Source organism: Danio aesculapii, chromosome 1 (genome assembly GCF_903798145.1).
Source record: "Danio aesculapii chromosome 1, fDanAes4.1, whole genome shotgun sequence".
NCBI lineage: Eukaryota > Metazoa > Chordata > Actinopteri > Cypriniformes > Danionidae > Danio > Danio aesculapii.
This window is the reverse complement of record NC_079435.1, coordinates 26,984,644-27,011,535: the sequence shown is the minus strand read 5'-3', so window position 1 is coordinate 27,011,535 and position 26,892 is coordinate 26,984,644. Positions and strand designations below refer to the sequence as shown.

General features: G+C 36.0%; 1 protein-coding gene across 3 annotated transcripts; it reads left to right on the top strand.

The window, feature by feature from the left end:
- The first annotated feature begins 1,637 nt into the window (after positions 1–1,637).
- Positions 1,638–25,256, top strand: arl13b (ADP-ribosylation factor-like 13b). 3 transcript variants are annotated; one of them, XM_056458176.1, is made up of 10 exons: positions 1,638–2,227; positions 8,761–8,831; positions 8,947–9,196; positions 12,201–12,306; positions 12,477–12,679; positions 15,906–16,020; positions 16,654–16,807; positions 16,979–17,098; positions 20,161–20,229; positions 23,881–25,256. In XM_056458176.1, the coding sequence occupies exons 1-10, from the start codon at positions 2,169–2,171 to the stop codon at positions 23,892–23,894; spliced, it is 1,161 nt and encodes a 386-aa protein (XP_056314151.1). In that variant the 5' UTR covers positions 1,638–2,168; the 3' UTR covers positions 23,895–25,256. The 3 variants fall into 3 exon arrangements, with proteins under 3 accessions (XP_056314151.1, XP_056314135.1, XP_056314144.1); XM_056458160.1 differs by having other exon boundaries at positions 23,713–25,256; XM_056458169.1 differs by lacking the exon at positions 23,881–25,256 and adding an exon at positions 20,389–23,705.
- The last annotated feature ends 1,636 nt before the right edge of the window (positions 25,257–26,892 follow it).

The window sequence follows — 26,892 nt, the reverse complement described above, 5'->3', positions numbered from 1 at the left end:
AATCGTTACATCATGAAATCGTCTCATCTAGCAGAAAAAGCGAAATCATTAAAGTGACTTAACTAAAGCTAAGGTGACAAACAACGAGGAAAAACAAACAAACACAATCAAGTGTACATTGAAAAAGGGTAAAAGATATATGAAAATGCATGAATGAATGACACCAAAATGAAGCAGAGGAATGAATGAACAAGCACAAATCTGAAAAACCATCACACCTATTTCAAAGGGGCTTATAAACTTAATATAAACCTCTATTTAGGTAAAGTGTATACTTGCATATTTCTCATTCTGTGAGCATTCAATACAGTCTTGGATGGAAGTCTTGATGATTCATTAAATGGTGATGAAGTTCTTCTTGGCTGAGTAAGGAATGACTTCACCTAAGCTCTTCTTGACTTGATGGAAGAAGGTCTGGCTGGAGCACATGGCATCCTCATGGTCACGGGCCAGTACACAACTCTCCTTCCTGTGTTGTTCTTGTCTATCTCTTCAGAGTCTCTAGTCTCAACTGTTTGAAACAGAATAGTAGCATTTAACTTTTACAGAGGCCACACCTACTAGAGGTTGATCTGGCCAATGACAAAGACATTAACAGCATAAAATACCAAGGGCATTGTACCAAAACAATAGTGACACAAATACTGTTCTGCAAATGTGCTGGTTAATTCATACACGTCAGTCTATAATTAATAGAATTTTATTTTATAGGAAGTCTGTGTGTGTGTCTCTGTCTTTCTTTGGTCTGTTTCTAAAAGATTGGAGGCTAATTCAAATTATGTTAAGGCCATAAACCCTCATCTTGATCTTGCCACAGTTACCTGCAGCTTGACTTGAGGTGTTGAAGATAGCAAGTAGCCTATAACACTTTTTGGTTGAGGGTTGCTGTGTATTGCTTTGGTAAAGTAATTACTTGTCTGATATGTCTCAGATGCTACATATTCATTGAACATTTATTTGATGCATAATGAGGGTTCTCTTCATTAACAAACGTTTATCTTTCCATAACATTAAAATCTCCAAAAACCCAGACATGGCAACACTGAACTTTCATTTAGCGTAACCAAAGATCAATGAACAGAATTAAAATTTGAGACTAATTCAGTGTGGATTATTATTAGAATTAGGCAAATTTGCACTGGGGCTTTATATTGATATACAGATATAGTATTACATATAGGCCTTCGGTACACACATACAATTAGCTTGCCTGCAGTTGAATGAAACTGTAAAGCGTTTTTACACTTGCATATATTTAGCAGACATATATTTAACGAATTTTAGGATTGTAATTTCTAAATTGTAGAACAGCTACAAATGTATGTGGTCAAAATAACTAGAATAAAGTTTGTTACCTCCCCGTCCACAAGAGGCGCTGTTCAAGTTTGATCAAAGGCAAGTCCACAGTTGCCAAATCTTTCTGTATGTATTCGTTCTGTGACACTTTGATTGAGACGGTGTCATGAAGTGTATATGTATGAATATTGTACAATAGAAAATTACATTTTGAAAGAATTAAATTAAACTCTATATGATCCTTAGCAGAATTCTATATTCTATCATACAATTTGTAAACACCTGGCAACCCCGACCCTCAACGTAATAGCGGCTGCAGCCATAGCAGCCAGATTCAGCTTGGTAAACAAAGCGGATTGCTAGCGAGCTAACAGTTAACGTTACCCCAGTAGTATCTGTGCTAACAGTGAATTTAAATTAAGAGTGCGAATAGGGGATGTTTTAAAAACCGTGCGCACAGTCAGGGTTTAATTAGATGAGAATTTCTGCATTATGTGCAATTTTATAGTTTCAATGCATCGTAAGAAATGGCTAACTGGTTAGCCCTCAGTGAGACTACTTTGATTCGGGGGAGCAAAATGAAACTAAACTGTAATGGTCCGCGTTGTAAGTGATCGTTTAATAATTAAGCTATGTAACATTATCTTAGCTCACCAGTTTTGTTTAATTTTGACGTTATTATCATATAATAGCCAAAATGTTTGTACACAGATCTTTACGAGTCACTCAGATAACTTAGTCAAATAAAAGCGTGTTAGCAGATAACGGGTTGCTTAACCATACAAAGGAGAGGCGTTAATTGGTAACGTTAATAATAAGATAAAACGACTGTGATGAAATAATAAACCCCAGTGAAAGCATTTAGGGGTGAAATGTTCAATCTGATGGCGAACTGTTGCAACTGGTTGAAACGATGGAGAGAACCTGCAAGGTGAGTTTCATACAACTTCATTCTTTTTTTTTTTTTGTCAGAAAGATAGTAACGTTAAGATATTAACTTTTTTTCTAAGCAGACTAGTTAATGAAACAAACTGTAATGTCATAACGTAAATGTCATATTTGTTCAGCTGGTCGAGTAACGCTACATATGCTATTTCGACACTTAAAGGGATAGCTTACCCAAAAATGACATTTCTGTCATAATTTTTTTTACCATTTTACTCGTTCTTTCTTCTGTTAATCACAAAATAGTATATATTGGTGAAAGCTGAAAACCAGTCATTAATCATTGACTTCCATGGTATTTGTTTTTTTCCTACTATTGAATTTAAGTCAATAGTTAGAGGTGTTCAGCATTCTTCAGAATTTCTTTATTAGTGTTCAACAGAAGAAAGACTCCCAAACAAGGTTTGGAACCACTTGAGGGTGAGTAAATTATATATTTTTTCGTACTTAAAACCTATTCAAACCTCTATAATGATTGTTATTGTTAAGATGTTAACATTATTATAAATTCGTCACCCTTTGTGATTTAATTTTTTAATATGAAAGCTATTTTAATAATATAACATTGTCTCATCATATAGGCTATTGTTAAACTGAAGAGATAATTGGTACACTGACAGTCATGGTTACCTTTCACTTTTGGTGAAAAAAAGGCAATCATGAGAAATTAGTTTATTTGTAAATATATTTTAAATTATTATGTCAGATGTTTTCAGATGTTATTTTAGTTTTTGTGTTTAGTTAAATTGATAAATATTTTGTTGGCAAAATATGCATCATTTTATAGATAGATAGATAGATAGATAGATAGATAGGAGCAATTCCATTAAAATGTCAACCTTGCTATGAAAAAACATGATTTTACCAAAATAGCAAAATCCTATCTAAGTTTTTGTGTGTGTGTGTGTGTGTGTGTGTGTGTGTGTGTGTGTGTGTGTGTGTGTGTGTGGGCTTGTTTCACAGTACTGTAAAAATACTCTAAAATGCCTGCCAATGCTTTCAAAATTATATTTGATTTACCAAAGTCACACAAGTGCCAATTTCACATCTGTCACATCCAGAACGGAGAGATGTCACGTTCATAACCAAGCTTTTTCCTCATAAATGCAAAAATGTAAAATAAAATAAAATCAATCATGTTTGTTCTATAGAGAGCCAACTCTTATCCTTTAGATTAGCATTGTTTATGTTGGGTTGTGCTGTTTAATTCACAAAATTTCTACAAATATGTTGTATACTGTTGAAACTATATCCATAATGCAGGTTTATTTATATTATTTAAAATATAATAAATGTTTACAGATTGATATTTTTCTGGTCCCATAACTCTATGGTCAGTTGTTTTGGAAAATATAAACAGATGTTTCAATATAATGTTAACATATACTTTCTCTGTAAATTTATGTTTTGAGATTTTACGTCAAATGTCACATTCATAACGCTGAAATTGCTCGTAACGTTAAATATACATGTCATATTTGTTCAGTGGGTCGAGTAACTTTACATATGCTGCTTGGACACTTAAAGGGATGACTCACCCTAAAATGACGTTTTTGTTTGTCATCATTTTTTTCAACGTTTATGTTTTTTCTACTATGAAACTATGAAAGTCAATATTACAGGTGTTCAGTTTAAAAACCTATACTGTTGCAATCAGAATTTAATAAACCCCCTTTGAAATTTATTTTCTTATTTCCCAAATTATGTTTAACAGAGCCAGGAAATTTTCCCAGTATGTCTGATAATATTTTTTCCTCTGGAGAAAGTCTTATTTGTTTTATTTCGGCTAAAATTAAAGCAGTTTTTAATTTTTTAAAAAATATTTTATATATTATATATATTATATATAGCTATATTTTTCTCGACTGTCTACAGAACAAACCATCGGTATACAATAACTTGCCTAATTACCCTAACCTGCCTAGTTAACCTAATTAACCTAGTTAAGCCTTTAAATGTCACTTTAAGCTGTATAGAAGTGGCTTGAAAAATACCTAGTAAAATATTATTTACTGTCATCATGGCAAAGATAAATAAAATCAGTTATTAGAAATGAGTTATTAAAACTATTATGTTTACAAATGTGTTTAAAAAAAAATAAACACAGGGGCTAATAATTCAGGGGGTTTAATAGTTCTGACTTCAACTGTACCATCATAAAAAACAATGCACTTATGCTTTCTCGGTAGAGCAACCTACTCCCATGCGGAAGGTCGCTGGTTTGATCAGTCTGAGCCTTGCGTCATAATTTTTTTAAATTATCCATGGTAATACCGTGTTGAGGAATTACCAACCTACGTCACACATGACATCACATGGGTTCCTGGTTGCAAAAAAAGACCGGTTGCAATAGCAAACATGACGTGTTGTGCGGTAGGATGCCAAATTTGACGTCTTTGACTAAAAGGGAGCTAAATGGAGTGAGGACCTAATTAAAAATGCTTGACTCTGCAGTTTTTATTTCATATCAGGTAAGTTTATGCTAGGCTGAATCATACACATCACTGTTTTTTGATTGCAGCAGTGATTTCAGCAAAAACAGTTAAATATGGATAATTAAACTGCAGACACTGAATGCTTAGAATGAAATGTAAAAATGTCGCTCGCATTCCCTGCCATACAGATGCAGTTCGCTGTCAGAATGCAGCAGTTTTGCTTGTTGATGATTACCCATGCCTTGTATAGCTTCATCTTATTTCCTTGTCTTTGGCTATGCAGAACCTCTGTTCTGAATCTGATAATCATGGAACATTATTTCTTGCACATGACCACACTGAACAAAATTGTTGGCATCCAAAGACTTGTAGGCCTATAACTTCTCTCTTGTAAAAACACTTGGAGTTTCAATGAGATAGTTGTATATTTCGGGCTGGATGCTTGCCCATTTTGTCTCATCCAATATTCATTGGGAGGGTGCTATCGCACATAGACCTGTCAGATGAGCACCGCTCACTTTAATGTTAATTTTGCCAAATAACTGCTTATCACTGGGTGACAAGCTCTTATAATACGCTGAAAACATTATGTAAATAATATATATAATATGTAATCAATATAATCCTGAATGTTTACAAACCAGTAATTCATCTACACCGAGGTAAAATAGGCAGGAGGTTTGACGGTATCAAATTTGGATACCAGCCAAGCCTAATAGCTAGATAGATAGGTAAAAATAAATAAATAGTTTTTCATATATATAGATGTGTGTATTCTTATGTGTCATCATAAATCAAATTATTTCTAAAATATTGTAAATGCTTACTCATGTAAGTGAAGAGTCTCGGTAAACTGTGTCTTTGTGTATGAAGGAGATGCTAATTTAATAATAATGTAATATATAATTTATATTTGATATTTCTATTTTTACACATTTAGATCTTTTGTCTTCTTAGTACTTCAGTTAAAACATGTTTTTTTGTTATTGTTGAAGTTTTAGATTTTTTAAACAAGTTTTTATATTTTAAATATTTTTAAATATCAAAGAATAGATTTTTATTTTCTCAAGCAGCTCTTTAGACTTTTACAAATTAATTTGTGAAAGTTTTCTAAAGTTCTTAAGTTCTATCGAGATGCTCTCTATTGATCGTCCCTTTGCTAAACCACTCACTGTACATGTTTGAACATGACTCACAATCGTGCATAGGCTTAACCCCGAGTGATAAATATCTGATTACTCACATTGCCTGCTGTTGCTGAAACACAATGCTTCATAAGCCTAAATCTGGGTCATTCAGTTCATCATACCTAACAATCGATCAGTGACAAGAAGAGTGACAGTTATAACATGAAGACACTCCAATGACAGTTCTTGAGGCCAAAGGTGACGGCCAACTGTCAAAGTTATTGTCTTAATTTCATTGGCTGAACGTGTCACGTCCTTTAACACCCTGTCACTGATCTTTTTAGGTTAAGTAGAAATCCCCGGCTAATCTCTTAGATACAGAGCCGACTATAGGCCAGCAGAGACGAGAGAGAAAGAGTGTGTGTGTGTGTGTGTGTTTGTTTATCGACAACAACTGAAGTTAGGGGAAGCTAGCTGTCATCTTGATCTATTCCCAGTCTCGATGAAGGCTTCCTGGTTGCAGAAAACTGTCACCTGGATAGTGCGCTGGATGTCCTTGCGGCGCAAGTGCCGCAGTTAAGTATCTGATTGTGTGTGTGTGTGTGTGTTTGGTAAGTGTAAGGAGTTTAGCTTAGTATTTGTAGGGGGTTGCAGCGTTTGTTTACACTGCATGTCATGACTTCAGAATTAGCCATCGAATTAGCCATCGAGGTTGATGATGGTTAGCAGAATTCCCATGTTATTTCAGGATATTTTTGTTATTCAACGCATGTGTTTTTTATGTCTCAACTTGAGTCTCTTCTGGAGGTCCGAGTATGATAACTTAGATAAAAATATCACTGTTTCATTGTATCACGGCATTGTGATGATTATTGCTCTAAAATATGTTCTTTTTAAATGTCTGGGTTAAAAAAAAACAAAAAAAAAAAACACAATATTGAACACAATATCTTTTATTTTAGGAAACATTTAAAGTATTTTTGAACAGTACACATGTCAGGCTAAATAATTCAAATAAACCATTAACTTCTGTTATTTTCATTAGTTTCTAAAACAAAGATTTCTTTAAACTTGAAAAAGTGTCTTTGGATATCTTTCTTTTCTGTGGACAGCCATTGCACTGTTCAGGTCTAGTTGGTCAATAGGATGTCGATGTAAAAGAGATTTGTAGATATTTGCTGAATCATGGGCTGAGCAGTAGCTTTTCATGTGGAGGGTCCTTTTAAGAAAATAAATAAAATGGTAGTTAAAAAAAAACAACAACTTACATATACCTTGGGAATGGTATAACAATTTTATTTTTTTTTTTTGCAGTTTTAAAACCTTGTCTTTTCCAAACAATGGTAAACCTTTAAACTGGTTATTGTCCCATGCCTAGTCTGAGGTTCAAACAAGTGTAATTTTACAGATTGTGATGAATTTTTGTGCAAATTTTATGTCCCAAAACTGCCATATATGTAGGAGAGGTGCATCAAACATTCCATAAAAATTACATAGAACATTTTAGAAAACAAAACAAAAAAAACAGCTGGCATTAAGTTATGGATTCACCCACTGCCCGTTTGCTAAAACTAGTTAATTCAGTACACTATGCACATTTTAATGACTGGACAAAGAATTGAATGTGTCTTTCTGATGTTGTTATTGTAGTAAAAAATTTATATTACTTTGTGAAGTACAGTGTGCTGAATCATCATATTTATTCCTGTTTATTTTACCAGTCATGAGATGATGCTTAATCGGAAGAAGTCACTAAGGTTTTAAATACCTGCAGCAAAGTATTAGGGATGAAAGTGCAAGGGTTATCCAACTTGTATGAAATTCGGGTGTTAAAGCTAATCAGATTACTTCTGGCATTTCCCATTCTCTTTTTGATTAATTTCAAACCCTTTTTCTCATGATCTCTGTATAGGACCAACAGATTAAAATTTTCATTTGTTCCTTGTACTATGGAGTGGCTGAATTTTAATTGAAAGAGGTAGCAGCTGTTTTTAGTACTTTTAATGGTGTGTGATGTTTGTCTTAAGTGTGTGTTACGGTATATAAGGTGTAAATATATAAAGGGGATAATACAGTTTACAGTAACAGTAAACAGATAATGTACAGAATAGCCAGCTGGGGTGAATTCATAACTTAATGCCAGTTCATTTAATTATTTCTTTATTAAAAATGTCAGAAAGTTTGTCAATGACACAAGATTTTTGGTCATACCTGTACAGTATACCTCTTCTGTGATTAGCTTGTTGCTTTTATAAACAAAACTTTTTTAAAGACATTTTGGGACATGGAATACGCAAACAAATTGTGTGCCCTGCATAAATCCTAATTTCAAAATGAAAACAAATAAAAAAAATACTTTCTTGAAATTGTGAAGTTATTTGGACAAATATTTCATTATTTCCTGAGGAAAAATATTTCTAAAAACCTGTAAATTAATTATTGGAAATCATCCAACAAATCAGACTAATGTGGTGTGACTAAGATGCAGGGGGAAGAAAACATAATAATAAGGGACCCGTTTAGATAATTATGCCTTGAGTCTTTTAAGCAAGGTGAACGGTTAATGTTTTTATTTTTTAAATGAATAAATTATGTATATAATATTTTTTAATGATAAATCCAAATGTACACTAAATGTTTAAGAAAATATTTTAAATGTCATACTTCTTTACACCATAAATTTAAAGATTTACATTTAAAATCTTTTGAATAACTTTAACTGAAACTGGCACATAAGGTTTGTAAAGTAAGCATCAATGTACAGTAATTTTCTCAGAACAGTTGTTTTAAATGTTTTTTTCCCCTTTATCATCAACTGTTGTTTGCCACTGAGCTCTCTCATAATATCTCAATCTAACCTCATTACACCAAAAATTATTAATCGTTAGGTTGCCTTGACCTTTGTTTGATGTGTGGATGACACTTAATTAAATGAAGCTGTTTCTGTGTTCTTGCAGGAAGGTGACATTAGTAATGGTGGGACTGGACAATGCTGGAAAAACAGCGACAGTCAGAGGAATCCAGGGAGGTAAATATGCACCTTAGTTCTCCATTAATTTCTAAATAAATAAATTTTTTGCTGTGTTTTAAAGATGTAGAATTTTTCTGACATTATTATAATTATTATATATTTTTTTTCATAGAAAGCCCTTTAGATGTAGCACCTACAGTGGGCTTTTCAAAGGTGGACCTGAAGCAGGGAAAATTTGAGGTCACAATCTTTGACCTGGGTGGCGGGAAGCGTATTCGTGGCATTTGGAAAAACTACTACTCTGAGTCTTATGGAGTGGTGTTTGTTGTGGACTCCAGTGATGTCCAGAGAATCCAGGAGACCAGAGACACTATGGCTGAGGTTCTCCGGCATCCTCGTATTGCAGGCAAACCTGTTTTAGTGTGAGTTTTTACATTGCATATTCTTGCCATTAAATGTAACTTAATGGCCACTACAAGTATTGATCGTCATACAAGGCTCTCATTTTTGGTGACCTGGTATAATTATTATAATTATGTATAAACCTAAATTTTTTAAATGCAATTTTGCATATAACCCTTAATTGCTAATCGATCAGTTCAGCAATAATCCAATTCTGACTCGATAACCTTTTAGCAAAAAAAAATCTGGGCCAGGTTAATTCAGTAATCAGGCACCGCAGCTTTGTTTAAGTGTGGCTAACTGTGACATGTATTTATTTCCATCTTCCTTGATTGCATATTCCACCATTAAGAGCAGAGTGTGGAGGTTTAATTAACTGAGTAATTGCACAGTTTTGCTTAAAATATTGCAATGCACACAACTTTATGGGTGACATATCAGTGTTCAAATGAGCACAAATTGTTGGTGCTCATCTGGCCGGTGCATATGTGAACAAGACAGCAAGTCTTTGTGACTTATCAAGATCCACAGTATACAGTGTAATATCAGCATACCACCATGAATGATTAACCATATCCAGCTGGAGTAACTGTGGACACGAGAGGAAGCTGTCTGAAAGGGATGTCCAGGTGCTAAACAGGCTTGCATCCAAAAAACATAAAACCACAGCTCCCCAACTCACTGTAGAATTAAATATACACCTCAGCTCTCCTGTTTTTACCAAAACTGTTTGTCGGGAGCTCCACAGGGTCAATTTATGGCCGGGCTGCTATAGCCAAACCTTTAGTAACTCAAGCCAATAGCCCCTTTCACACAGTGATACCGGTAAATATCCGGAAAATTTCCGTAACGACTTTACTGGTAATTTTAAAAAAAAAGCACTGTTCTCACAGGCGAGGACATTCTGGAATTTTTCCGGAAAAGACCATTTACACATCCATTCCAAAATAGCTGTAAATTCTGACATTAACCAGAAATGACCTCTAAACGGCTGGGCTTGTATTTGTTAACATTTGACTACAGTACATTTGACTACAATACTGTGTGGATGAATCAGTATTGTGAACAAGTTCTGTGAAAATATAGAGGAACACTTTCGCATGTCGAGATGTACATGATATATGCGTGTGTGCTGGCGCTCACTGGCTGCTTCACGGGCATACGCGATGCGTCGAACAACTGAAGGAAGCAGAGCTTGAAGGTAAACAAACAACAGATTATGATAAGCAATTTAATCGATAATTATTTACACGGTTGGCATTAACAAGGAACATAAAAACGTTATCTGACTAACATCTAGCAGCTAAATGTGTCTGGAAAAATATTCAAACCATCAGAGAGATAGCAAAAACAATAGGTGTAGCCAAAAAAATGTTTGGAGCATTATTAAAAAGAAAGAATGCACCAGTGAGCTCAGAAACACCAGAAAACCACGGAAACAACTGTGGTGACCAAAGAATTCTTTCCCTGGTGAAGAAAACACCCTTTACAACAGTTGTCCAGATCAAGAACACTCTTCAGTAGGTAGGTGTATGTTTGTCAAGGTCAACAATCAAGAGAAGACTACACCAGAGTGAATACGGAGAGTTCACCACAAGATGTAAACCATTGGTGAGTCTCAAAAACAGGAAGGACAGATTATAGTTTTAAAAAAGCCTTCACAGTGCTGGAACAATGTCCTATGGACAAATGAGATGAAGATCAACTTGTACCAGAGTGATGGGAAGAGAAGATTATGGAGAAAGAAAGGAACTGCTCATGATCCTTAGCAGTGAAGCATGGTGGTAGTAGTGACATGACGTGGGCATGTATGGCTGTCAATGGAACTGGTTCTCTTGTATTTATTGATGATGTGACTGCTGACAAAAGCAGCAGGATGCATTCTAAAGTGTTTCAGGCAGTATTTTCTGCTCATATTAAACCAAATACTTCAGAACTCATTAGACAGTGCTTCACATTGCAGTTGGAGAATGACCCAAAGCATACTGCAAAAGCAACCAGAGACTTTTTGAAAGGAAAGAAGTGGAATGTTATGCAATGGCCAAGGCAATCTCCTGATCTGAATCCGATTGAGCATGCATTTCACTTGCTGAAGACAAAACTGAAGGAAAATGCCCTAAGAATAAGCAGGAACTAAAGACAGTTGCTTTAGAGACCTGGCAGAGCACCACCAGGTATGAAATCCACCATATGGTGATGTCTTTGCGTTCTAGACTTCAGACTGTAATTGACTGCAAATAATTTGCAACCAAGAATTAAAAAGTGAAAGTTTGATTTATGATTAATATTCTGTCTAATGACTTTTGGTCCCTTAACAAGTGGGAGGCACATAAACTGTTGTAATTCCTACAGCATTCACCTGATTTACAATGTAAATTAAAGCTGACAATCTGCAGTTAAAACACATCTTGTTCATTTAATTTCAAATCCATTGTGTTGGTGTACAGATCCAAAAATGTCAGAATTGTGTTGATGTCCCAATATTTATGGACCTAACTGTATTTAAACAAATCAGTCCCACTGTGTTAAGCAAGAAGTACTGTAAAAAAGGTAAGTATCTTTGTTAAGTAATAACACACATTTTTAAACAGCTGTTGATGATGTTTGGAACCTTTCCTCATCAGCCCTGCCTGCCTGTCAGAAAAAATGGTGTTTAGAGCTAAGACCTTGAGTTTGCTAATGAGCCTAGAGGGTTTGATGAATGCCGAGCTGTAATAAGTGAAGAGCATCCTCATATCCGCAAGCCCTGCCTGTGGAATGGGGCGGTGTGCTCTAAATGTGCAGTACATCATCTGTATATCTGTTGGGCTGTTAAACAAGTTGCAATAGGTCCAATTAACTGAGGTAGTGAGGAGCAGATGAAGTCCTTGACTAAATATAGCTTAAAGTGTGCTAATAAGTCAAGAGTGCTCTGCGACACAAGGCTAATTATTCTGTCCACCTCAAGTTTAGACCTCAAGTCATTTGTTTGTGACAGCTTACCAAATGACATTCACATGCTTTTTTCTTCTGATTGGCTTACAGACTGGCTAATAAACAGGACCAAGATGGGGCATTGGCTGAAGCAGATATCATTGAGACCCTGTCACTGGAGAAGCTTGTCAACGAGAATAAATGCCTTTGCCAGATTGTGAGTTATTATTTAATCACAATTTATCATAACTTGAGTCTGGTGTGATAACTAAATCTTGACTTTGGGCAAGGTGAAAAATGAAAATTAGATTTATTTTCACTCACATTTTTTTAATCATTAAATTTATTAACAGAAATTTATTTATATGCCGTTCCATTTACTCTCAGGAGCCCTGTTCAGCTGTCTTGGGTTATGGTAAGAAAGTTGACAAGTCCATTAAAAATGGGCTTAACTGGCTCCTGAATAACATTGCCAAGGACTACGAGGCAATTTCAGAACGTGTGCAAAAAGACACAGCCGAACAGAAGGCTCAGGAAGAACAAGACAAGAAAGAAAGAGCAGAGAGAGTTCGGCGGATCAGAGAAGAGAGGTCAGTAAGCTTACAAAACTTGTCATTCAGATTGTTGCTGATTACTCTTTTGTTGATATGTTGGAAGTGTAATGTTAGTCAGTGACTCATAAAGATTGTAGTTAACCATAATGTCATTTAGTTTTAAATAGTTCTAAATGTCATATTAAAAAATTCAAATTGATGCTTTATTCTCACTAGAAGTGACATTGTAGCTACTGGTTGCTTTGGTTGGCGACCTGCTGCAAACACAGGTCTGTGTAGATCTATTGATCTTATTCTTCACTTATGAGTGGGCGTAGTCATTTTAATGTTTTTAGCTTGAGACTTCCAATCTCATTCACTTCCATTTATTTTTAGACGTTAAAAACAGCTTGTTATGCTCCTTAACGTTGCAAATCGACATTTTCTTATTATATGATTCTGCTTTGTCTGTATAATCATGCAAACACTTGTTTGTGGAGCAAGTAGTTTGACCATTTTCTGCAGTGTATTATTCCTAGTCATTTCTCCTTTAGGCAACTGAATCAGAAGAAATTAATTGCTCAAGAAAGTCGCTTTTTATTTGCATAAAGTTGAAGGATTCTCAATTTTGTTGCGTCGCTCGACACGCTCACCTGGTCGCCAACGGTCGATGCCGCTCGCTCTCCGTTGAAATCAATAGTCACTTGTCGCTTTGCTATTGCGAGTCACTCATAGTGTGAATGAGGCATAACTGAGGTTGTTTTCTTTACTTTTGTATTGAAATATTTCCAGTTTTGTTTAGTTTTTTTTTTGTTTTACAGCAAACTCCTTAAAATGATTGTTTACTCTGTTGTATAAATGTTTGTTGTACATCTAAGTGTAATCTATTTTTTATTGATTTGTTGTTTTGGAATCATATTGTTATACATGTTTCCAAAACAACAGATCAATAAAAAATAGATTACACTTAGATGTACATGTGTACAAGATGTATTGTTATATATCTCCTCCATGAACTGCCACCTTATCGTGGTGGAGGGGTTTGAGTGCCTGAGCGATCCTAAGAGCTATGTTGTTGGGGGCTAATGCACCTGGTAGTGTCTCCCAAGGCAAACAGGTCTTAGGTGACAGGTCAGACTAAGTGCGGTTCAAAAACCGCTTATGAGTACAACGACATCAAGGACTGTGACGTCGCCCGGTATGGCGCAGCCGAGGCCCCACCCTGGAGCCAGGCCTGGGGTTGGGGCTCGCATACGAGCGCCTGGTGGCCGGGTTTTTTCCCATGGAATCCGGCTGGGCTTAGCCCGAAGGAGCGATGTGGGACCATCCTTCCGCAGGCCCACCACTTGCAGGGGCAGCCGTAAGGGGCCGGTGCATTGTGAAACTGATGGTGGTCGAAGGTTAGGACCACAACAACCCGATCGTCAGGTACAGAAACTGGCTCTTGGGAAATGGAATGTCACCTCACTGGGAGGGAAGGAGCCCGAGCTTGTGCAGGAGGTGGAACGATACTGACTAGAGATAGTTGGGCTCACCTCCACGCACAGCTGGGGCTCTGGAACTCAACTTTTTGAGAAGGGCTGGACTTTCTTCTACTCTGGAGTTGTTCACGGTGATAGGGGGCGGGCTGGTGTGGGCTTGCTTTTAGCTCTCCAACTTAGCCGCCATGTGTTGGAGTTTTCCCCGGTGAACGAGAGGGTCGCCTCCCTGTGCCTTTGCGTCGGGGATAGGTCTCTCACTGTGGTTCGTGCCTACAGGCCAAACACCAGTGCAGAGTACCCAGCATTCTTGAAGTCCTTGGGAGGGGTGCTGGAAGGTGCACAGACTGAGGACTCCATTGTTCTACTGGGGGACTTCAATGCCCACGTGGGTAATGACAGTGATAACTGGAGAGGCGTGATTGGGAGGAATGGCCTCCCTGATATGAACCCGAGTGGTGTTTTGTATATGGACTTCTGTGCTAATCACAGTTTGTCCATAACGAACACAATGTTCAAGCATAAGGGTGTCCATCAGTGCACATGGCACCAGGACACCCTGGGGAGGAGGTCAATGATCGACTTTGTGGTTGTATCACCTGATCTTCGACAGTATGTCTTGGACACTTGGGTAAAGAGAGGGGCAGAGCTGTCAACTGATCACCACATGGTAGTAAGTTAGATCCGCTGGCAGGGGGGAAAGCTGAACAGACCTGGTAGGCCCAAGCGTATTATGAGGGTCCTCTGGGAACGTCTTGCTGAACTTCTGGAAGAGCTTTGACCACATCCCGAGGGAGGCTGGAGACATTGAGACTGAGTGGTCCATGTTCTCAGACTCCATTGTTAACGCGGCCGTGAGGAGCTGTGGCCGTAAGGTCTGTGGTGCCTGTCAGGGCGGCAATCCATGAACCCGGTGGTGGACACTGAAAGTAAGGGATGCCGTCAAGCTGAAGAAGGAGTCCTACAGGGCTTGGTTGGCTTGCAGGACTCCCGAGACAGCTGATGGGTATCGACAGGCCAAGCGTGCTGCAGCCCGGGCAGTTGCGGAAGCAAAAACGGGCCTGGGAAGAGTTCGGGGAGACCATGGAGGAAGACTATCGGTCGGCCCCAAAGTAATCCTGGCAAACTGTCCGGCACCTCAGGAGGGGAAAGCAGCTCCACATAGACGCTGTTTACAGCAGAAGTGGGGAGCTGTTGACCTCAACAGGGGATGTGGTCGGGCGGTGGAAGGAATACTTTGAGGATCTCCTTAACCCTACTGACATGTCTTTCATTGAGGAAGCAGAGACTGGGGATGCAGAGGTGGACTCACCCATCACCCAAGCTAAGGTCACTGAGGTAGTTTGCAAGCTCCGCAGTTTTTGTCCGGGCCGTAGTACACTGCACCAGCTCTATACCCTCACCAGGGTGCTTGAGGGTTCATGGGAGTATGCATGGGAGGATCAGAGGCGATCTGTTGAGGGCCGTCTCGTCCCTGTATGAACAGTGCCCCGGAAAAGCGGCAGAAAATGAATGAAAAATTAATAAATTGTTATATATATTTTATGAAAGTGAAACATCCACATCTGATGAGGGCTATAACACTACCATGTTACATTCTGTACCATGTCTTCAGTCTTACTAGCGATCAGGCACATTATAACTGTTAACAACAGAAATTACAATGAAAGTTGGAGGGAGAATATAACAGTACCATGGGGAACACCCATTTAAAATCTCTGATAATGATACTTTATTAAACTCCTCTCTTTTTGTTTAGTGATGATTTTAAAGTGATTTTGATTAAGATGTTATTGCACTGACAGAGACAGACAGGAACGAGAGGAAGCAGAGCGAGAAGGAAGGACATTAAAAGAGGAAGAGCTAGATGAACTCAACATGTCCAACCCCTTCCAACCAATAAACAATGTTGTGACTGAGGTTAGCCACCACAATGTTTCTTTTATACATACACTACCAGTCAAAAGTTTGAGGTCAGTATGATTTTTAAATGTTTAAAAAAAAAAACTTATGCTGCACACCAAGGCTTCATTTACTGTAAAATTGTGAAATGTTATTGCACTATAAACTAACTGTTCAAAAGTAGTTTAAAATTTAATTTAATAATTTATTGCAGTGATTTTAATGATGAATTTTCAGCTTCATTACTCCAGTCCACAGAGTCACATGATCCTTCAGAATTCACTCTAATATTAATAATTATTATTGTTGTTATTATTAATATTATTATTGAAAATGGTAATAGTAATAAAAGCAATAATGACTGGACTAATAATTTTATTTGAAACTACATACAATTAGAAAGCAGTTAATTTAAATTTATATATATATATATATATATATATATATATATATATATATATATATATATATATATATATATATATATATATATATATATATATATAATTTTTTTTACATTTATTAAATTCCACCTTAATGAGAAAAGTAATTTTCTTTAAAAAAAAAACATAAAATAAAAACTGACTCCAAACTTTTGACCATTGGGTGAACACATTAGAATGCAATATTCACTTTATATGAAAATTCCAGAACGAAGACAGACTAAACAGAGAAAAAGAGATGCAGAGACAGAGGGAAAATGGCCAACAGGGCAGTGTGCAAGAACAAATAGCACTTCAAGATGAGGAGGAAGAAGAGGAAGATGAAGAGAGTGAGAGACAGACCCCAGAAAGCACAGAATCAGGTAGGACCTCTATTTTCTCAAATGGCCTCCATCATATTGAAAGTAATAAATAAATAAAAGTGTATTTTAGAATAGTTCATCAAATTCAAGCTTTTTCTATTATATCACATAAAGAACCTGTTTGCTGCTGCAGTTTCTTGAAGTGCATGAGTCTTTGTCATCTTTGATCAGGAGCAGTGGACCAGACCAAAAAGAAAACTAGGAAATTACGGTTGAAACGCAAACACAGAGTCGACCCTCTGAGGATGGAAGAAGCAGCACCCAAAAGCCCCACCCCTCCTCCTCTACCAGGTATGAATGTAATTTTACAGCTGGTTTCTCGGGCACGAACAATGAAAAACTGTTGAAATTGAAAAAAAATAAATAAAAAAAATACAGATAGAAATTAGCTGACAGTGAATTTAAGTAGCAATTAAGTTTGTGTTCATTTAGTCAGTGATGTTACTTTTTAGTAGAAAGAAAACTATTACCCCCCCAAAAAACACAGAAATAAAAAAATGGCATAGGCCAAAGGGTGACCTGCAGTTGTGTACAAATCAAGCATAGGAGCAGTTTAAAATACACCCTTGAAAGAATGCTAGTACAGTTTTGACAAGGTTGTGTTCATAGACTGTATAAAAATATGGACGTAGTATCCGTGATGTTATCCATAGGTTTCTGAAGAGCGCAAATAAAGCTACAAGGGGCCATGGCCAACCATCACCATTTTGTTTGCATGTCAACCGGTAATAAACAAAAAAGTGCAAAGAGGTGGAGCATGAGCAAAGCTACTGATGCCTGCTAGCATTTTGCTTAGATTGGCTTTTCTTTGGGAGAAACGCTTAATACTTCATTACCTGCGACTCGTTGGGTTTCTGACAACATGTGCTTGGTTGTATACTATATCAATAAAGTGTTTAGTCTTTTAAAAACACTGTTGTAATACATTGAGCATCTAAACATTGTTCTTATGAAATTTTTCTACAGGAGGAAAACGCTAACTACTTCCTAATACTTCAAATGTAGTCTGTGTTAGTAAATGTAAAGCTGAAGTTCAGGCATAACAGTGTATGACAACGCTTCAGATGACTGTAGCCTACAGCTAATCAGTACATTGGTACATTGGCATATAAGTATATAAAAAAATTTCACTCTCCGGAATCAGCTGAGGTGATGTGACGGCAACCAGCGAGACCTAGCTGTCACTCAAGTGGCCACGCCCTAATTATCTAGACTTATTATAACTTAATATAAATGAAACCGATGCATTATAAATAAAATTCACCCCCTAACAGTTGTCATGAAGTGTATTAACTATATACACCAAAATCGTTTTTTGCAAATTGCAAGGTGATTATAGACCTATATTCATGATTTAACATAAATGTATTATTTCCTTTTTTAACATGCAACATGACTGTTGCATAAAATAAAAGGTTAAATAACAAAATGGGATTTAATAATCAAGAAATTTAAATAAATATATTTTAAATAAAATGAAAATGAAAGAGCTAAGGACTGAAACCAGCTCAAATGTTCTAGAATAAAACGTGTTACAGTAATATACATATGTGCAAATATGTAATGTTCGAAAGAAGCTTTCTGAGAGGTGTTTTGACAGTTCAGAGCCACCGTACAAGCGGAAAGCTAAATACAAATATTATGTTTTACTTTAGAAAATGCGGCATAAATTCATCCTATTTGGCATTTTGGATTCTTTAACCACATGTAGACGCTTCTTGTCAATCAGACAATGCTTCTATGTTTGTTCTTGCTGTCAATTGCGGGAAAAATGATCGATGAAAAGTTTATGATAAACCGCTGTGAGTTTCAAACTTTATAAACAATGTGAGGAAAGCTCCGTTATAGTGCACTGGACAAGTCTGAACAAGTTCAACTCATGCATGAGCGTGGCAGGCTGTTCTGTACAATCACGTAATTTATCGGCTTAAAGATATCGGCCTAATTTTGACATCGGAACGATAACATTAAAAATAGCATTTATCGGCCGATAACGATATGGCCGCTGATATATTGTGCATCCCTACTTTTTTGTAGGGTTGTCGCAACATTATTAATTCATCTTACGATACTATACAAGCTGAAGTATTACGATACCAAGTAGTATTGCAATACTGTAATTCATAACTCAAATTATAAAGAAAATTGTCAAAAAACTGTATTTTACATGTTATAATAGGTAATTCATAATTCCCTTTTTATTAAAAAAAGAATTATTTGCACATCACTTCACCTAAAATGTATTCATTCTTTTTGTTTATTTTGTAGATAACTGACCAACAAAAAAATACATTAAAATAAAGATACAAATTATACCAAATTAAATTTGTTACAAAAACAGCATTTTTCCCTCAAAATTAGGCTATATGAAGTGGTCAAAAGATGTTTCTTTTTGGTTTTTTTTTAGACTTATCAGGTAAAAATCCAAAGTAATTCAAAATTTCACTTTGTGAGTCATTCTTTTTAGGAGATTGCCGCGGTTATTGTAGCTACAAAGTCATATTGAGATGAACAGAAATTAACTGATTCAAATGTGCGTTTGAATTGTCAGAAAACATCAGAAAACTTGCAACCTTAAAGGGCTCCACAGACTATTAAAATAAAATGGTCTATTGTGTGAGCATTTTAGTGATCTTTCCACATCCAACATTAACTGTAAATAGACGTTAATGACGATACTACTGTTTATAAATTACAGTGGCACCGCCAGTATTTTGGAGCCATAGTATCGCGATACTACCATAGTACCTGTAAACCATGCAACCCTACTTATTTGTACCCTATTGTTTGGAAAATTTTTTTGTGTTGGATAAATTGTATTGTTTGGGATAAAAAGTATAACAAATTGTTAAGTTCAGAAAAAAAACATAATAAAAAACGCAACTAAACATTACAAACCATCTTTTACAAGGTGCTAAAATGCGTAAAGTACTTAGGTTTGACTTTTAAAAATCTAAGTACTGGAAAACCCATGAAAGTGCCAAATTTTTAAAGATTTGAAGTCTTAAATTGTTGAAAAACAATATATGTGAAACTAGTTGAACTGACTTTTTTTTAAAGTCAAAACACAAATGGAGTAAACATCTGCAAACACCAGTTATTTAAAAAATGTGTGTACCTCTGGATTTTGTCTTGAGCCCTTTTCTATTCTCACTTTTCACTCAAAGCTGTGGTTTTCTAGACTTAGAAAAACAGATTTCATTTAAAAATATCATCATTTGCTAAACATAAATTTTCATAGTCAGATGTTTTGTGAAAAATAACCACCGATTTGTCTTAGTTTGTTCTTTTTTTCTTTTGCTTTATATTAATGATTCTAACAGCTCATTTATTTGGCCTTTTCTTTGTTTTAGTTGGATGGGCAACTCCTAAAGTTTCTAGGCTCCCCAAACTTGAGCCTCTTGGAGATACAAGGCATTCTGGTAATTTGTTGGTTCATTGCATCTGATTCATGTCCGTCACATCGACCAGCATGCGCATAACTAAAATTCTTTTTTTTTCTCATTCATTCTGCTTCCTAACCATGTAAACATTCCCCACAATTCTGTATTTAAAGCTTTGTTTTCTCTCCATCCAAACAGCAAGCCTCAGCCACATCCTTCCTGTACAGTCATCTACCATCAGCCTACAGAATTACCACAACCATCCACATTGATATTGTAGCTAATAAATGCTACTAGCATATTATCCTTAACACTTCATATTCTGTTCTGTGACTAATGTGTGTTATCTGTTCTCTGTTTTCCTGATGCTTACAGGAAATATTCTGGGACATTTGATCACCTCATTTCATATTCTGTCAATTTTATCTAGGAATTTAAATGGTGAAGTATGTAGTTTTTGTGTTCTTAGTGAAATGGAATAGTTCACTCAGAAACTAAAATTCTTATAATTATATTATTCTTTTAATAGTTGAATTGAAGAAAATTCTGGGAATGAGAAAGAGAATGGTATCCATTGACTTCCATAGTATTCAGAAGTAACAGTCACAATAGCTAGTTTTAATTTTTTTTCCTAACGAGAAGCAAATCTTTGCAAATTTCCTAAAAGAAAAAAGTTTGAATGTGAATTCACCTCATGCCTTCATGTCTGGGGTGGCTTTTTTCAGTTTATTCGTGACAATTTGCATTTGTATAGTATTATTATTAGTAGTATTATTTATTATTTGCATATTTATATTTGTTTTTACTAAAAAACAAGTTTAGATTTGTCCACCTGTTGGGTTTTGGAGATGTATGCATAAACATATGTGCTATGTCAGGTTACAGGGGCATAAAAATGGGACGTGCGTTTGGATATAACTCAGTTTTTTGACCACACTTCGTTATTATTGTCCATTTATTTGTTTGCTGGAAATTAGAACTAAATTTAGAAATAGTTTTGAAACAAATATTTGCGCTTAACAAAAAAAATGCACCCCCTCAAAGTTAAAAAATACTTAAACTTAAAAAACTTTTAAAAATTAAATATGTAGGGTAATGGGTGTCTTTAGTGAAGTGCGTACAACACCATTTTCTTATCCACAAAAGTAAAGGAGTAAAGAGTAAAAGTGAAAGGAAAGTGAAAGTAAAGAGGCCTAATGAAGGAGGCTCATTCTTTATCCTAGTGCAGATGGTCTGTTTAACTGTTTTCTTGCTAGTGAAGCATTCAGTTTTTCCATTCAGTTTTTCCACTTAGAAAGTCCACTATATAAATAGCAAATTCGCCATTGCGCAATTGAACTAAAGTTGACTCCTAAAGGGAATGAGAGATGACACTCTTATTGGTTTAATGCACGTTATGCTCAAAACACAGCCATAACCCTGTCAGACCATGCACTATGGCGCATACCGAATTTTTCTATCCCTAAAATAGCAAAAGTGGATTCGGACACACCTTTAATGCTTTTGCATCATGCGCTTTAGACTTTGCACCTAGATAAATAAAAAAGAGCCCATTATGTGTGAACGGCTTTTTAGAGTGGGTGACTGTAGTATTGGTAACCTAGTAACCAACAGTAAGCAAGGCAAGCATAATGGAAACAGCTAATTAGTCGTGTGGGTGTAATGTATGCTGCATCAGAGTTTGTTCAGCAAATGCATTTCCATTTCCCATTATTTACATTAACCCTTTTGTCCAAAACTACCTCAAGTGAAGTTTGTCTGAAATAAGGGAGTGTTTAATAGAAATTTGACATTTCTCATTTGATACTTAAAAATGCACATTAACACTGGGTGATGGAAACCCAGCTACTGTGCTTTTTGTTCCATTGACTTTCATTCATATACATGTATAGTGTGGAAGGAGACAAATGCAAGCTTGTACAAAGTATTATTTTTGGTCAGTTTGGTCAGTCTAATCACAAAATGCATATGTGAAGTCATGTGACCAACATAAGATAGATATCTCAAGGCGTTACAAAGTAGTTGAAATAAAATCTGCAGCATTGTTGAGAATAAGGTCTCTGCTGTGCATAAGTGGGCATTTCAGAATTTTTGTGGGTGTTTCTAAACAATGCAATTACTGTAACCTGACATTACATCTGAAACCAACGGTCTGTATGGCATGAGCCAGTCAGAAACATGGTCAAACACTACCCTCTGCTCTTGCCTCACCTAATGATCTGGCAACTCTCATTATTCCCTGCAGATGCCTACACTTGGCGTTGTTGGATTGTAAATTTTATATTTACATTTTCCAGTTAATTTTAAAACTAATTAATTTGTAGTTGGGAAAAATAAAATGGGTAAAGAGAATTTATATTGACAAAATTCATACATTACATACTTCACCTTTAAAGAATTAATTCACCCAAAAATGAAAATTATTAATTTCTCACCCTCACGAGAACTTCGTTCATCTTCAGACCACAAATGGAGATATTTTAGATGAAATCCAAGAGCTCTCTGACTCTCCATAGACAGCAAGGGTCATAAGATGTTCAAAATCCAGAAAAGGAACCACAAACATTGCCAAAATATTCCATGCTACTCCAGCAACCGTGTACCACAAAACTGTAAAAATGACTTTGTTCGCCAATGTTTTTCTTCAGTCACATCAGGTCAGGGCATGCATTTACTCTTGGGAATATGACACTAACGTGTTTAGCTTTTTACCCTAATGGCAATAGGTTGTACTGGCTGTAGTGATCGTGCTTACTGATCAACAGACCATAAGGAGAAGACATTGATGAACAACGTTGTTTTTACAGTATTTTGGCACACAAAAGTGTTTTTGGAGCTTCGTATGATTACATTTGAACCACTGAAGTTACATGGAGCGACACTGTGGCTCATAGCAATAAGGTCACTCGTTTGAGCCCAGGCTGGGTCAGTTGGCGTTTCTGTGTGGAGTTTGCATGTTCTCCCCGTGTTTGCATGGGTTTCCTCCGAGTGCTCCGGTTTCCCCCACAAGTCCAAACACATGCAATACAGGTGAATTGAATAAACTAAAGTGGCCGTAGTGTATGTGTATGATTGAGTGTGTGTGGGTGTTTCCCAGCACTGGGTTGCAGATGAAAGGGCATCCACTGTGTAAAACATATGCTGGATAAGTTCATTCTGCTGTGGCGACCCCTGATAAATAAAGGGACTAAGCCGAAGGAAAATGAATGAAGTTACATGGAATATTTTGACAAATGATATAGATCTAATTTATTTTTCAGAAGTGTGAACCTCTCTGAAGAGTCAGAGAGCTCTCAAATTTAACGTAAAATATAATTAATTTGTGTTCCAAAGATGAATAAAAGTCTCAAGAGATCGAAATGACGAGTGCGAGTAATTAATAAAAATAAAAACTATGTTTTTGGGAGAACTAATGTTTTAACGATTTAGCTTAACCTTGTATTCTGCAGAAAATTGTTGATCATTGATATTTAAAAATGAATATTGCTGACATTTTTCCTCATAAATCTCTTTCATTGGCAGATTTCTATGGCAAACCTCTCCCACCTGTAGCAATTCGGCAGAGGCCGAACAGCGATACTCATGATGTCATTTCCTAACACTACCTCTACTTCCCCAACCCCCCTTTACTGGTTTACAGTTCCTAAGGGTCCCTGCCAATCAAAGTATTGTTTTGTTCTTATCTTCAAGCACGGGCAGTGTAGCAAGCTACGCAGAAGTAATTGCCCATAAGAGAGGAACTGATACCCAATCTGCATTCCCAGATGGATCACAAGAACTCCATACAACTGATGGTCAGCAGATGGACATGGACATTCACTACATGACATGTTCAGAAAACGTAGAATGGTTCAATATTTAGGATTTTGTTGAGCTGTTTTTGTTTTATTCAAATACTTTAAATCAGTATTAACAGACTTTTGAAATTATGTAAATTATTGCAAAAATGCATTACAGACCTATTTTTTAAGATTACTGAAAAATATGTACATACAAAAAGTTAAAATTTGTGTACTTGAAATTGTTTTACTGGTCCACATGCATACCTTATTATTCTGCGCATATAATGTGCAATCGATTGTGACACAGTTTGCCTTTAAATGATCAGAATTTCTTCTTCTCTCAGCATATAGTTTCATACACTATGCTGTCTTAATTTTGAGAATGACATTCATACTATCAAGTAGCACCAGCAACAGATACAGATCTTGATAGTGGTTGACAAAGAAGTGAACTTTTTGCATGTGATGTGAAACATTTTTCTACAAGCTCGTTATTGAGTTTTATTGTCACATTTGGTACATCATGTTGCATCAGGGAGGAAAAGGTCATTGAACGATAATTTCATGAATTACTGATTTAAATATATTCCACTGTAGTTGTAATAAGACTCAACATGTACAGTGCAGCCAAAAAGTATTTATAGTGCTTCACTTTTACCACATTTATGTTACAGCCTTATTCCAAAATGTATTAAATTCATTTATTTCCATAAAATTTTACACACAATACCCTATAATGACAATGTGAAAAAAGATTTGTTGAAATTGTTGCAAATTTATTAAAAACAAAAAAGCTGAAAAATCACATGCACATACGCATTCACAGCCTTTGCCATGAAGCTCTAACTGAGCTGAGGTACATTCTGTTTCCTTGATCATTCTTGAGATGTTTCAGCAGCTTAATTGGAGTTCACCTGTGGTAAATTCAGTTGATTGGACAGGATTTGAAAAGTCAACACCTGTCTGCATGTCAAAGCACAAACCAAGCATGAAGACAAAGGGATTGATGACAGTGTGGAAAAAGTGACGCGCTATGAATACTTTCCGGATGCACTGTATTATGTATACTGTTGAACGCTGCTTTCAGATTTATTTAATGCTGTTGCAGTTTTATTTTTTTGATCATTTCTGTTTGTTGGATGTTTTGTATTTTACACCACACACTAATGTTTAGTTGATGAGAATTCTGATTGTCATCCATTTTGCTCTGCTTTAAGTACTTGCGCCTTTTGTACTCGGTTTACATTTAATCTAACTGTCAAATAAAAAGAAAAGATATTTTTACTCTGTCTTGTTTTTCTGACTCTAATCTCATGTCATAGCAAACCGTTTGACGATACATTCTATTTGTGGTTATGTGCCTTTCTTACACTCAAGGCGCCAAAACACCAGTAAACAGGACAATTACTAGCAGTTATTACATTTTTTGCAGCGCCCTGTGTTGGTGGATTTAGGATACCAGAAGAGAAACATGAGATGAAGACACTTTTTTCTCCTAAATACTGTTCGGAGGTCTTTTAAACATTCCATGAAACTGCACAAGAACGACTTTTCAAGATGCAGTAGATTCAGAAGTAATAACAGGTTTTGAAGTAAATATAGGCAGGAGGAGAATTTTCATGTTCGTTTTGAAGTAGAGATCACTGTAAGACAACTTAAGTCATCTCACAACACAACACTACTTCATAAGGCAGAAAAATTCTCACTAATAAACCGTAAAGATTTAAAGCAAATGACTGCATTTCTCCAATCTGAAAAAAGAAAAAGAAAAATACTTGTAAAATAGTCGCCCTCTCCTGGGAACACTGATGCACTGATCCCCCAATTTTTTTTTTAAACATTCATTCATTTTTCTTTGGCTTTATTTATCAGTGGTATAGCATATGTTTTACACAGCGAATGCCCTTCCAGTTGCAACCCACTGGGAAACACCCATAGACTCTCACATGCACACACATATTGTACACTATGGCCAATTTAGTTTATCCAATTTAGTTTATTCAATTCACCTATACCACATGTCTTTGGACTGTGGGGGAAACTTAAGCATCCGGAGGAGAACATGCAAACTCCACACAGAAAAGCCAACTGGTCCAGCCTGGACTCAAACCAGCGACCATCCTGCTGTGAGGCAACAGTGCTAACCACTGAGCCACAATGTCACCCATTTTTAAAACAACTAGCAATTAAAAACACTTAAACTGCTGACCCATTATTCATTCGATAACACAGTCCATGATTATGCCTTTATGCCATGAAATATTAAAACATCACAGTTATAAGTTCTATTTCTGTTATTAAACGACTATTATAGTCAACGTTCTAATAAATGTTAAATATATAAATATTGTCTCTCTATTAAAAATAGTAATTTCTACTACTGATTCATACTGTTACAATATCTGTTTAACTTTTATTCTGTCTTAATGCACCATTTTTATTAAAGGGATTAAGAATTTACGAAATAAATAATAATTTTAATGACAATGCACTCTCGACAATTTAACTTCAAACTTAATTAAACAAACCTGATCAAATTAATTACGTCCTTCAGGGTTGTTTGTAACTTAAAGTGTGTTGGAACTAAATTCTGCACACTTAAGGCATTTTGTAGAGTGTAGGCAGAAAACACTAGAAGTTGTTAGACTACTGGTTTTCTAGACATAGAGAAAGGCCCAAAGAGTTTGAAATTGAAACCAGAAGGCATCACTCATTGAATGTTCTGGTGTAGCTACAGAGTTGCAAGAATAAAATCATCAATCTTTCCTGGCGACATACTCGAATTCTCTGAACAAATGTACAATAAAGCAACACACAAAACTCTAAATGTCTTTTTGTTTGGCTTTATACGTGTTCAAGTAAACTGTTTTGCAGGTTCAGCTGATAAAAATTGCCAAGCCCTACTGTCATGCCAGCAATT